The following is a 13,231-nucleotide window of genomic DNA, read 5'->3' as shown; positions in this document are numbered from 1 at the left end:
GGATGGTAGGACCTCCCTATTTTCATCCATGTCTAAGGGGATGGTGGGACCTCCCTATTTTCATGGGAGAAATATCGGAGAAGATGAGATGGGGTCGGTGGCACCAGCCTTTACTTTGCAGCCTCTTACAGACGGACCCATTCAGATCATTCCCACTGGAGAGACTCACCTTCTCCGATGCCAGAGTTGAGCAAGACTCCCCAGGAGAACCACATGGCAGATGACAGGGTGAGGGCATCCTCTTCCTCTTCCTCGCTGTTGACTTTGAAGCGGCCGAAGGGGCTGCAAGAGACCAAGCGGGGCCAGTGGTCAGCCGTCCATCAAGTAGCAGGTCTTAGAAGATGCCCCATGGAAAGAAGCTTCTGGACCTCACGGGTGCGAGGAACTCCAGAAGTCCAGAGTGGGCAGAGGGCGGAACTTTGAGGACTCCTCGGTTTCCCTCATGTCGTTCGCAGGTGGAATAAGTGATGCAAAGTCAGTGGGCAGAGGTCCCTTTGCATCATTGATGGGTACGTAATTTGGTGACGTCTTGAGGAACAGCCCGTCCAGTTCCTTGTCCCTGCCCCCATTCATGGGTGGGAGGAAGCAGAGCTGGATAACTTTTCCTTGCTCCTCTGGGAGGAGGAGGAGGAGACCAGGAAGACCAAGGGGTAGAGGAAAGAGGGGTAGAGGGGGGGAGGAGGCCAGGAAGACCATGAGCTAGAGGGAGGAGGGAGGAGGAGGAGACCAGGAAAGCCAAGGGGCAGAGGAAAGAGGAGAAGGAGAAGGGAGGAGGAGGAGACCAGGAAGACCAAGGGGTAGAGGAAGGGTTAGAGGGATGAGGAGGAGGAGGGGGAGGGGAGGAGGAAGGAAGGAGGAGAAGGGAGGAGGAGAATGAAGGAGGAGGAGAATATCAAAGAGTGAGGCTGAGATTGTAGCCTAAAGAATTTAACTCTCTTTCTGTCACTGCTAGCTCTTCAGTCTTTAAGAATTCAGAGACTTATCTCTTGAGTCCCTCTTTCTGTTTCATGTTAAAAGTGTGTTATCAGCAGCACTTAATGAAAACACTGACCAGCATTATTCACTGTCTTTCCATTCCTAATACCTTTTGCATGCAGTCTTTTAGGCAGCTGCTTATATGTTTTATAGTAGCACTGTCTAATCCACATTTCACTTCAGCAGCAGCAACAACAACTTGTACCGGGTCTGCCTTAAAAGTACAACAAAATTAATTGCATTTCCTTAATTAACTGGAACCAATTCCTTACCAAGAATGTCTCTGCTGTCTGTGATAATAATTTGTTAAACCATGTTGATTAGTGGCAATTTCCTTTTTCTTCCACAAGGTGTACTCTCAAACTGGTTTGTTCTAATGTTCCTAGACATAAAATTATGTGAGTGCATATTTCATCCTCAAGTTTAATGGTGGGCACTATAGTTGTTTTTTAATAGGCTGCCAAGGTAACATCAGTTCTCAAATATGATAACTAGCTGTTTTAAGAGCTACTCGTCTTTCTCTTCCGTGATATGTGCATAAATGACATTGGAATGTGTAAGTATCTTTTGTCATGTTTCCTGGTGCAGGGGGTTGGACTAGATGACCCTAGGGGTCCCTTCCAAATCTACAGTTCTATGATTCTATGATTCTATGAGGAGGAGGAGGAGGAGGAAGAAAGAGGAGGAGGGAGGAGAAGGGGGAGGGGAGGAGGAAGAAAGGAGGAGGAGGGAGGAGGAGGGGGAGGAGGGGGAGGGGCAGAAGGAAGGAGAAAGGAGGAGGGAGGAGGAGACCAGGAAGACCAAGGGTTAGAGGAAGGGTTAGAGGGATGAGGAGGAGGAGGAGGGGGAGGGGAGGGGAGGAGAAGGGAGGAGGAGAATGAAGGAGGAGGAGGGAGGAGGAGGAGGAAGAAAGAGGAGGAGGGAGGAGGGGGGAGGGAGGAGAAAGGAGGAGGAGGGAGGAGGAGGGGGAGGAGGAGAAGGAAGGAGAAAGGAGGAGGGAGGAGGAGGAGGAGACCAGGAAGACCAAGGGGTGGCCGCAGTTACCTGAAACGGTCCAGGAGATAGAGCATCACAGCCACCACGTGGACTGAGAGGCCCACCAGGAGCCACAGGGTGCTCTGGAACGGCTGCATGAACGAGTCCAAGGTGCTGCGGGGGATTTCCTGCAACGGAGAACCGGAAGTGGGCGTCAGTAGCTGGGGGAAGACCCCAGCAGGGGTTGCTTAGGGTTCCTCACAAAGGTTGAGGATAACGGTTCTCCTCTTCTTCTCCCCAGGCCTTTCAAGGATGGACCTTGATGTCATATATGGGTGGTTTTTAATGCATGCTGATTATATTATGTTATATTATATTATATTATATTATATTATATTCACAAGAAATTCCATCGGGACTTTGCAAAGGGAAGGAGATGGACAACGGGAACGGCTTGACCAAAGCAGAGCGTGGCCACCTCTGTGGACTAAGCCCTCTGGAGGGCACAGTGATGCCTAGTGGTTGTTGGCCATGTCTACCCACCTTCTTCACCAGGATGGTGAGTCCCTGGTACTTAAAGGGCTTGGAGAACTCGATGTACTGGGCCCGCTCGTTGTTGATGGTCAAAGGAGCCACGATCATGTCCGCCTGACCGCTCAAGAGCTCCCCCATCATGCCGTTCCACTCCTTCTTGTTGCTGTTGTTCACCTGTGGTGAGACAGAGCCAGGGTGAGAAGGGCAAGGAGGTCCGTATTTCCATGGGATGAGCGTCGGTGATGATGGCATTTTCGTGGGATGAATGTGGGAGATGATGGTAGAACGTCCGTAATTTCATGGGATGGATGTGGGAGGTGATGGTAGAACGTCCATAATTTCATGGGATGAATGTGGGAGATGATGGTAGGACGTCCGTATTTTCATGGGATGAACGTCAAAGGGGATGGTAGGAAGTCCATAATTTCATGGGAAGAACATCAGAAAGGATGGTAGGACGTCCATAATTTCATGGGAAGAACCTCAGAGGGGATGGTAGGACGTCCATATTTTCATGGAACAAATGTCAAAGGGGATAGCAGGAAGAAGCTATGGGAAGCAAGTTCACGAATGGACAACCCTCCAGGCCTCTCCTGAAGGTTCCTCCGGTCACCCCAGTGTGGGCGGAAAGCCAGTGGGGACAGCCAACCCTTCCAGGAACGACTTCCCACAGATCCCCTTTTTCAATGGGACGCCGTCTGTCCGTCCCCGGGGCTGGACCCTCGGAGGTCTTCTGAGAAGTTGGAGGGTGGCCCGTCCAGCCTTCCCGAGGCCCGCTCACCCTCTCCTGCGTGCCAAACTTCCCGTCGCCCACCAGGTGGACCTCATAAGTGAAGTTCATGGTCTTGGCCAGCTTGATCAGGAGGTCGACGCAGAAGCCATAGCAGCAGAGCATCACGCTGGGGCGGCCTGGTGGGGCAGGAGAAAGGGGGACCATTGAGGCCCGTTCCAGAAGGTCCCCAACGGAGAGGACCTTCTCAATCGCTCCACCTCCCCATTGTTCCTGACCACCGGTCCTGCTAGCTAAGGATCATGGGAGGTGTGGGCCAACTACATCTGGAGGAGGCCTGGTGTAGACTGAGGATCTCATCTCCACCATGCAGTGCAGACCCTCCCAAGAAGGAGAGATGCCCGGCACCCAATGGAGACGCTTGGCGGGGGAGATTCTGACCTGATGCCCCCGCTTTGGGTTCAAGACGTACCCGGCATGGTCTTGTTGGGCCCCGTACAGAGGACCTGCTGCACCAAGCCACCGGTGCTGTTGGTGAGGGCTTTGCACTTGCCGTCGGCCAGGGTCTCCTTGACGTAGACGAACGGCTCCTGGTGAATGGTGACAATCTGGGGGGGAGGGGAAACAGCCCCCCCAAAAGTGAGAAGATGGATCACCGTTCTCTTCCCAGCCAAATTGGCTTCTCAACCCCTCTGCTGCCTTCTCCTGGAAGGGGAGAGCTGGACGCAGGGATGCCAACATGGAATTCAGAAGTGGTTGAGATGGAAGGGGCTCCATGGTCATCTAGACCAGCCCCCCCCCCTGAGGTGCAACGATCTTCACTCAAGCACCCGGGACTCCAAGGAAGGAGAGCCGGCTTGCTTGCGTCCCGCAAATTTCTCCTGGATGTCAGGCCGGGCTCTCCTTTCTTCGAGCTGGAAGCCACGGGTTCAAGTCCTACCCTCTGGAGCGGGAGAACTTGTTCTTTCTTCCAGGCGAAAGCCCTGGAGATATTTGAAGATGGCTCTCATATCTCCTCATCCTCAGACTGAGTGTTCCTATCTCCTTCGGCCGTTCCTCCGAAGGCTCGGCTTCTGGACCCTCAATCATTTTGAGATGTTTGGCTCTAAAGAGAGCCATCTCCTTCAACTGTTCCTCCCCAGGGACCCTCCGTCATCTTGAGATGTTTGAAGATGGCCCTAACATCTCCACTCAGCCTGTTCTTTTCTGCGCTAAAGAGAGCCATCTCCTTCAACCTTTCCTCTAAGACTCAGCTTCTAGACCCTCAAACATCTTGAGATGTTTGAAGGTGGCTCCCATATCTCCTCTTCTCCATCTCCTTCAACCGTTCCTCCTAAGGCTGGGCTTCTAGACCCTCAATCATCTTGAGATCTTCGAAAGTGGCCCTAACATCTCCTCTCAGCCTCCCCTTTTCTGGGCTAAAAAGAGCCATCTCCTTTGACTGTTCCCCCTAAGGCTTGGCTTCCAGACCCTCAATCATCTTGAGATGTTTGAAGGTGGCTCTCATATCTCTTGCTCTCCTCTTCCCCAGCTCCTTCAACTGTTCCTCACCAGGCTGACATTAATGAGGGAGGCAGGTGAAGCAGAGATGATACCTTGAGCTTGGTAGACATCTCGTAGCCCTGGGGCGTCTCGGTTTCTCCTCCCGGCCAGATGATCTTGCGGTCGTTGGGCAGGAACTGAGGAGGTGAGGAGAGAAAGGTTGGGACCAGACCTTCTCTACCAGCCTTCCCTGATAAATGACCATAGAGTCAGAATGGGACCCCCCGAAGGTCAGCCAGTCCGACCCCCAGGCCAGGCAGGGCCCTCCCATCCAGGGATACTTACGTGGCTGCCATTGTAGACGCCGACCTGCACCAATTTGTTGTTCTGCAGGTTCATGACACTGTAATTGGCGTACTTGCGGTCCCCGTCCTCGTTGAACTCTACCCGGCCCGTCACACCCTCGGCGTACTTCGTCTGCATCAGTACCCTGGGGAGAAGGCGGGTTGATTGGAATGCGGAGGGATGGAAATGTCTCCCATGAAATTACGGATGTTCTACCATCCCCTCTGATGTTTATACCACAAAATTACGGATGTCCTACCACCCCTTCTGACATTTATGCCACCAAATTATGGACATCGTACCATCATCTCCAACATTCATCCCATGAAAATACGGACATCCTACCACCCCCTCTGATGTTTCTCCCATGAAATTACAGACGTCCCACCACCCCCTCCATAAAGAACCCAGGTCTGAGGTGCCCAGGATGCTCTTACCTCTTGAAGAGTGGCCCCGTCTTCCAGATGTTGGTGTTCCCCACGCACCCCCTGGGTGGGTCGGTGATGTTCTCCTTCTCAAACAAGTTGTGGACTGCCTGGGCCACCATGGCCACTGCGTCCCGGATGTGAGCCGACTCGTTCTTGCCGTTCATGAGTTGTAGACCGATGAGACCTGGGACGGGGGTGGGGTGGGGGGTGGAGACAGATGACTGGGTTGGCTGGGACCCCAGAGGTCATCCAGGCCAACCCACTGCGGAGACCTCCGAATGGATTTAGAGAAGGGAAGGAGAGCACCGCTGGGTGATCAACCATGGGGCAGCTGGACCATGGGGACGGGTCCCAGGTTACCTTCTGGCGCATTGCGTAGGGCATTGCCGGAGATCTCCCGTTCCCCCACCAGCCAGACGTAGCCGGGACCTGTCATGTTTTCTTTGGCTGCGGCCGTGTAGACGGTGGTGGCGTCGTCCTCACTGGAGAAAGAGAAGAAGGCTGTTGGGATGGTAGGACGTTCGTATTTTGGTGGGGGAAACGGCAGAGGGGATGGAATAGGAGGTCCCTATTTCCATGGGAGAAACGTCAGAGGGGATGGTAGGACGTCAGCATTTTAATGGGATAAATGTCAGAGTGGGTGGTAGGACATCCATAATTTCATGGGAGAAACGTCGGAGGGGATGCTAGGACGTCCCTATTTTCGTGGGATGAATTCTGGAAGGGATGGATAAGGATGTCCCTATTTTCATGGGATAAATGTCAGAGGCAATGGTGGAAGTCCATATTTTCATGGGATGAATTCTGGAAAGGATGAAATAGAAGGTCCCTATTTTCATGGGAGAAACATCAGAGGGGATGGTAGAAGTCTATACAGTGGTACCCCGCAAGACAAATGCCTCGGAAGATGAAAAACCCGCTAGACGAAAGGGTTTTTCGTTTTCTGAGGTGCTTCGCAAGACGAATTTTTCTAAGGGCTTGCTTCGCTAGACGAACCAGCCCTGCCTCTCCTGTCATGGCGACGGTCACTGCATGCACGCACGCTCACTTCCCCGCTCCTCCGGCTCCCTCCCACCTTCCTGCTGACGGCTCCTCCGGCTCCCTCCCACCTTCCAGCCGACCTTCCGACCTTCCGGCTGCCTTGTGCTGCTGCCCACCACCCTCGCGTGCTCCCCTCAGGAGCCGTTGCCGCCAGCAGCCAGTGTTGCAGCTGGAGTCGCGCTCCTGAGCCCCGCTGCCCTCCAGCAGCCGCGTCGCGCGGTGTCCACAAGGCGCGGGTGAGTCCAAGGACCGGCTGTGGCAGCTGCCCTGCTTCTCCCCACCCCTCCCCACCGTGGTGCTTCGCAAGACGAAAAAACTCGCTCTACAAAAAAACTCGCGGAATGAATTAATTTCGTCTTGCGAGGCACCACTGTATTTTCATGGGATGAAATCTAGAAAGAATGGAATAGGAGGTCCCTATTTTCATGGGAGAAACGTCAGAGTGGATGGTCGGACGTCCATATCTTCATGGTAGGAACATCAGGAACATCATGGTAGAACGCTCATAATTTCATGGGAGAAACATCAGAGGGGATAGCAGGGTGACCCTATTTTCATGGGATAAATTCTGGAAGGGATGGAATAGGAGGTCCCTATTTTCATGGTAGGAACATCAGAGGGGATGGTAGAAGTCTATATTTTCTTGGGATGAAATCTAGAAAGAATGGAATAGGAGGTCCAATAGTTTCATGGGAGAAACGTCAGAGGGGATGGTCGGACATCCATATCTTCATGGTAGGAACATCAGACGGGATGGTAGAAGTCCCTATTTTCATGGGATAAATTCTGGAAGGGATGGAATCGGAGGTCCCTGTTTTCATGGGAGAAACCTCAGAGGGAAACGTCAGAGAAGTTTGAATAGGGGGAAAAATGGGGGTCGCCTCCACTCACCTGACCCCAACCCCGCCCCGACGGCCGGCCCTCACCTGGCAGACAAGATGATCACCCTGGCCTCCAGTTCCTTGGCTTCCAGGAGGAGAGACGTCACATTCTTGGTGCCCGGCTCAAACTGAAGGACCTTCTCGGCCTGCAAGGTTGGCGCGAGCAAATGGGGTCAGTCGGCTGGGCCCCGATCCCCCATGCGAGAGCCATGCTTTCCTCAGAAAGATACCTCCTTCTCTCTTTCCAAGGTCTACCTGGAAAGGACTCAGTTGTTCCTCATTTCTTTTCCTCGGTTTTTTTTTTCTCCCCCCCGTTCTTTCTTTCTTTTCTTTTCTCCTGCTGGGGTTAATTTCCTCCCCACCCCCCTTAAAAAATTAAAAATCTATTTTTTTATTTTATTTTCTATTTTTAAAAAAGAATCATTTTTCTTTGTTGTTGCACTGGGCATGCAAACAGAAGTCACTCCAGCCCCAAAAGAAGGTCGTGCATTGGTACAGGAAAGAGGAAAAAAAGGCATATATAGAGATACACAGCAGCCGCCAAAGTGATTCCACCCACCGTGGCAAATTGATTTCTCGCTATTTGTTTTTTGCAAAAAAAAAAAAAAAGATTATTGCAAAATTTGCAATTTTTTTTTTTTATTTTTTTTTTGCAAATTCTGCAGAATTCCCGCCGTCTCGGGAATTGCCGACCTGCCTTTTTCGCTCTGTCGTCGCCGTCTTTGCGACGGCAAGGGAGCCCCTCAGGCGGCAACTGCGAATATCCATATATTGGTTGGCTGGCTGGTTTTGTGATGCAGTTGACTGCTCAAACGCCTGTTGCTTTTCCAAAAAACAAAATAATAATAATAATAATAATAATAATAATAATAATAAACAGGAAAAGGGGAGGAAGGGGGAGGGGAAAACACGCAAGGGGTCCGCCTTGCAAGGGAATCGAAGTGAGCATCTCGCATTTCCTGTTGGGACAGGAAGGAGCAGAGCAGGAAGAGGAGAACAGGAAGAGGGAATCAGATGGTCCAGGAGGAAACAAGGGGGGGGGAATAAACTCGCAAATTCGCTCTGGCTCCACATGCATGGTCTTCCGAAGAAAGACGTCCAGGATGGGATTGCTCCTCAAACTCAAGCTCAAACCAAGCATATCTCAACGGAAAAGAACGTGCGACCCAAAAAAAAAACAAAAAACATGGAGTCTGCTTGCTGGCTCCAGAGATATTTTAATATTTTTTTCCCTTTAATATATATATATATATATCTATATATATCTAAAATTTATTCTAATTTTTTGTGGGGTGCCCGTGGGCCGAGGCGGCCCGATTGATGAATTTTATGAATTTTTAAATTTTATTTTTTTTTCTCGTTAGGTTGGTGGGCGGCGTGCATTTCCATGCAAATATACCTTGGGTCCTCGCTTGATGTCAAAGGATAGCGGTTCGAGGCTGTCAAAGCTCCTTTTTTTACTCTGATGGATAATGTGCACAGAGAAAATATGCAGACACAGAAGAAGATTATAAACAGTTGAAAGAAGAAAGACGGGCACTCAAAGCAAATCCCATATCCAACTCCTCCTGATCCGGGGCGGGGGGGCCGTAACAGAGGAGCAGGGAAAACCCCCTATAAGCTTTCCTATTCAGTTTCCTACAAGGTTTCCTATTAAGTTACTACAAAGTTTCCTATTAAATTTCCTACAAATTTTCCTGCAAAGCTTCCTACAAGGTTTCCTATTACGTTTCCTGCAAAGTTTCTTATTAGGTTTCCTAGAAACTTTCCTACAAGGTTTCCTATTAGGTTTCCTACAAAGTTTCCTGTTACGTTTCCTGCAAAGTCTCCTATTAAGTTTCCTGCAAAGTCTCCTATTATGTTTCCTACAAGGTTTCCTATTGGGGTTACTAAGGGGGTTTCTTAAGACATTTCCAATGGGGGTTCCTGACCAGGTTTTCTATGGGGTTTTCCTACAAAGTTTCCTATAGGGGTTTCCTATTAAATTTCCTACAAAGTTTCCTAAGACGTTTCCTACAAGATCTCCTATCGGGGTGTCCTAGGAAGTTTCCTTGGGGGTTCATGCAAGTTCTTCCTCTCCTTTAAAGGGCAGCTGGACATTTTCATGGGAGAAATGTTGGAGGGGATGGTGGGTTGTCCCTCTTCCCAAATGTTGGTAGACCTCTGAATGCTGGCCGCTTGGAGTGAAAAGCGAGGGCAAGGCCGCCACCCTCAGCTCCTTCCTCCCTGCTGGATTCTTGACGGCCACCGAGAAGAGGATCATGGACCAGATGTCCTGCCTTTGGTCTGATCTAGGAAGGCTTCCCATATATGTCGACTTGGCCGACGTGGGGCCACCGCTCACACCACACACCAAGGAGGCTCGGCTTCAAAGTCCCCCTCCACCACTTCTGCTGGAGAAATGTCGGAGGGGGTGGAGCCACGTGGGCCCCCAACCCAGGGGAGAAGGAACTGGGCCTTCAGGAGAAGCTGGGATTGGGGAAGTTGTGGACGATTGGACCTTTTATGGTGTTCTTCTACATGTTGGAGCGTCTGGGGCAACCCAGTCTGATGGGTGGGGTATAGATGACAAAATTATGACCATTATGACTGATCAGATTGTTGCATTGACCATGAGCTTCTTTGAAAAAGAGGAAGGAAGCAGGTAAAGGGAGCTGCCTATCCCTGCCTCACAAGTCTCTCTTGGGGCTTCTTCCCAACTCTATGATTCCATCTTGAGGTTCCTGCCTTGGTTGAACCAGACAACCATTCCATGATTCTATGTTGAGTTGCCTGCATTGTTTGGACCAGACAACCCTTCCAGGTTCTTCCCAAGTCCATGATCCAAGCCTACTCTCCTAGACGCTCTCTTCCAATAAGGAAATGGGTTTTTGGCCCAGCTCCAGGTTACGTCCCGCCCCCGTCTCCCCGTTTTTGCCTCTTTCGGATTTCTTTTTTCTTTTTTACGTAGTCGGAGATTTCGGTTTTTTTCGACCATGGCAAAGCAAGTGAAATGAATAAAGAGTAACAAACTTTGATCAGGGACTTAGACGGCCGGCGCTTAAGAGCACAATGTGTGTCATGTTTAACAATGGGAAGAAGAGAGAGAAGGTGTATTTACAGATGTCAATCTACAGACGGACGACAAAGCGCGAGACTTTCGAAAAGAGCGTGGGTGGCAGGAAGCTACTGACCTTGGACTCTTTCTCCTCCAGGAGGGTCTCCAACTTCTTCTGGGCCGCCCGGCCCTCGTGGTCGTCGCTGACGATGAGGATGATGTGGTTCCATTTGTAGAAGCGCATCATCTCAAACCAGACATTGGACTGGTGAGAGTAAGGAGGGACCGTGCGGAGGAACGAAAGATGGATACTCTGGGGAGAGAAAGAGCCAAAGGGAGCGTCACTGCGGACCAAGTGGGGGCGTCTGGGTTGAAGCGCCGTCCCTCCTACGGGGTGGAAGGAGCCTCTGGAGAAGTTCCATCTTGAGACCCCACCTGCCTCTGCAGAGAGGTCCATGTTCTGCTCAGCTAATGCGTTCTCCATGGGGCTACCTTGGAAGGGGACCTAGAAAGGAGTTGGGGCAACGTCCCTCCTATGGGGTGGAAAGAGCCTCTTGAGGTCTTCCATCATGAGACCCCACCTTCTTCTCCAGAGAGGTCCATCCTCTGCTCATCTCCTGCTGTCTCCATGGGAAGATGACTTGGAGATGAGATTGAGGAACATCCCTCCCCTGGGGTGGAAGAACATCTCTAATACCAGCTCCATCCAAGACCTGGCCATCTGCTTGGTCTACTGCCCTGCTTTCTCCATGGGGGTACCTTGGAAGGGGACCTGGGAACCATTGTGGACAACGGCCCTCCTGCGCAGTGGAAGGGCCTCTTTAGGAAGCCAATGGGAAAGATCTCCAGAAGGTTTGAGCTGGGTATCCACCAGTATGGGGAAGATACAAAGCTCTACCTTTCCACCAGAAGGTTTGGGCTGGGCGCTCACCAGTATGGGAAAGATACCCAGTGTCCTTTCAACCAGTGAAGGTGGTGTGGGTCTGGAGGAGCTTGGAAGACAGACGTCGACTCCTGAGAAGAACGAATGGCTGTTTCTGAGGAGCATGGGGCACCAGGCATGGTCTGATATGGAGTCACCATGCCTCTAATGTACCAGCCATTCTGGACTCACCGGGGTCCATCTCCGAGGGTCTCCTGGCGGCTCCCTCCAAGCAAGAAGCGAAGTGGCGGGGAACCGGGCAGAGGAGAAGTCAAGGCCTTCTCTCGCCAGATGTCCAGGAGAACGGCGGGTCCCGACCAGCGGGAGCTGTGGGCTTACCTTGTCTGAGTAAATGGACATGCGCGTGGTCAAGCCGATGACCGGGATCCGGTAGAAGCCAGCAGTGTATGACACAGGCGTCGGCGTGAGGTGGTCATTGGGAGCCGGCGGGTGACTCACCAAGATGGCATAGACCTGTGGGAGAGATGTTTTCCCGATGGAATTACAGACGTATTAACATTCCCCTCCCGACGTTTCTCCCATGAAAATATGTACATCCTACTCTCCCCTCCGATGTTTCTCCCATGAAATTATGGATGTCCTATCACCTTGGCGAGAAAGATACATATACTTCAAGCTATGGTTTTCCCACTAGTGATGTATGGAAGTGAGAGCTGGACCATCAAGAAGGCTGATCGCCGAAGAATGGATGCTTTTTTGGTGCTGGAGGAGACTCTTGAGAGTCTCATGGACTGCAAGAAGATCCAACAGACCTATTCTGAAGGAAATCTGCCCTGAGTGCTCACTGGAAGGACAGATCCTGAAGCTGAGGCTTCAAGACTTTGGCCACCTCCTGAGAAGAGAAGAGTCCCTGGAAAAGACCCTGATGTTGGGAAAGATGGAGGGCGCAAGGAGGAGGGCGCAAGGAGACAGAGGATGAGATGGTGGGACAGTGTTCTCGAAGCGACCAACACGAGTTTGATCAAACTGTGGGAAGCAGTGGAAGACAGGAGAGCCTGGCGTGCTCTGGTCCATGGAGTCACAAAGAATCGGACATGACTAAACGACTCAACAATAACAACAAGAAGCCATTCCCCTCCGACGTTTCTCCCATTAAATTATGGACGTCCTCGAATGCCCAGGCTTTGACAGGCAGAGAGAGAAGTCGGCCGAGCCAGATTGCAAGATAATATGATTTCCTTAACCGCACATTTAAGGCCTAAATGCCATTTCCCCTCCAGGGACTATTTATGATGAAATGGTCTGGCAAGAAGGAGGCGAAGAGCAATCGATGGAAGGAACCAACCCTATGGAAGCAACTGAGATGGCGTTTCCATGGAAACTTCCTCCTCCCTTTGCTGGCTTCTCCTATAAATGGCCTTTTCTGCTCCGTTTGGGGAAAGAAGGAAGTCTGTAAATGTCGATCAGGTCTGCAATTTGGGTGGCTTCAAAGGAGATACCAAATGAGACATAAATTGGGTCAAAATAGCACCATTTGATAACTTGGGGACCCGGTTTGTTCCTTGGGAAATGGGCTGTGTTGGGGTATTTTTAAGGTTACAATATGTGGGTGTGTAAGAGGGAGGGAGAGAGGGAGGGAGAGAGGGGGAGAGAGAAGGAGAAAAAGAGAAAAGAGAGGGGAGAGTGAGGGAGGGAGAGAAAGAGAGAGAAAGAGAGAGGGGAGAGAGGTGGGGAGAGAAATAAAGAGGGAAAGAGAGGGAGAGAAAGAGAGGGAGAGAAAGAAAAATAAAGAGGGATAGAAGGAGAAAAAGGGGGAGAGAGGGAGGAAGATGAAAAAAGGGGAGAGAAAGGGGGTAGAGGTAGGGAGAGAAAGAGAGAGAGAGAGAGAGAGAGAGAGAGAGAGAGAGAGAAAGAGAAAGA

The 13,231-nt window shown here is 51.1% G+C and overlaps 1 protein-coding gene and 2 long non-coding RNA genes across 10 annotated transcripts in view; 2 read left to right on the top strand and 1 right to left on the bottom strand.

Moving 5' to 3' along the window:
- LOC310659761 overlaps positions 1–9,477 on the top strand; it is a 34,612-nt gene extending 25,135 nt beyond the window's left edge. The window contains exons 2-3 of one of the 2 annotated variants that reach the window (XR_014502974.1): positions 9,013–9,350; positions 9,412–9,477. This is a non-coding gene — a long non-coding RNA (uncharacterized lncRNA). Of the gene's footprint in view, positions 1–9,012 lie in introns of both variants that reach the window. The other variant, XR_014502975.1, reaches the window with a different exon arrangement.
- The window catches only part of LOC310659693 (glutamate receptor ionotropic, NMDA 1), a 31,814-nt gene that overhangs the window by 17,116 nt on the left and 1,467 nt on the right, over positions 1–13,231 (bottom strand). For 6 of the 7 annotated variants that reach the window (XR_014502935.1, XR_014502936.1, XM_083403356.1 and 3 more), the window contains exons 2-14: positions 11,690–11,824; positions 10,565–10,741; positions 8,791–8,853; positions 7,437–7,537; positions 5,830–5,951; positions 5,479–5,653; positions 5,042–5,186; positions 4,810–4,893; positions 3,687–3,822; positions 3,266–3,393; positions 2,494–2,658; positions 2,020–2,138; positions 170–282 (exon numbers count right to left, since the gene is read on the bottom strand). Coding sequence is in view for 5 of the 7 variants with exons in the window: in XM_083403356.1 (XP_083259482.1) it covers positions 170–282; positions 2,020–2,138; positions 2,494–2,658; positions 3,266–3,393; positions 3,687–3,822; positions 4,810–4,893; positions 5,042–5,186; positions 5,479–5,653; positions 5,830–5,951; positions 7,437–7,537; positions 8,791–8,853; positions 10,565–10,741; positions 11,690–11,824 (1,663 nt within the window). In the remaining 2 variants the exon portion in view is untranslated. The remainder of the gene's footprint in view (positions 1–169; positions 283–2,019; positions 2,139–2,493; positions 2,659–3,265; positions 3,394–3,686; positions 3,823–4,809; positions 4,894–5,041; positions 5,187–5,478; positions 5,654–5,829; positions 5,952–7,436; positions 7,538–8,790; positions 8,854–10,564; positions 10,742–11,689; positions 11,825–13,231) is intronic. The other variant, XM_083403357.1, reaches the window with a different exon arrangement.
- On the top strand, positions 5,959–7,429 carry LOC310659772. The gene is made up of 3 exons (XR_014502988.1): positions 5,959–6,249; positions 6,295–6,336; positions 7,187–7,429. It is a non-coding gene; the product is annotated as an uncharacterized lncRNA (long non-coding RNA).

Source organism: Podarcis tiliguerta (genome assembly GCF_965153285.1).
Source record: "Podarcis tiliguerta genome assembly, chromosome: 11".
Classification (NCBI taxonomy): domain Eukaryota; kingdom Metazoa; phylum Chordata; class Lepidosauria; order Squamata; family Lacertidae; genus Podarcis; species Podarcis tiliguerta.
This window is presented reverse-complemented; position numbering and strand designations above follow the sequence as displayed.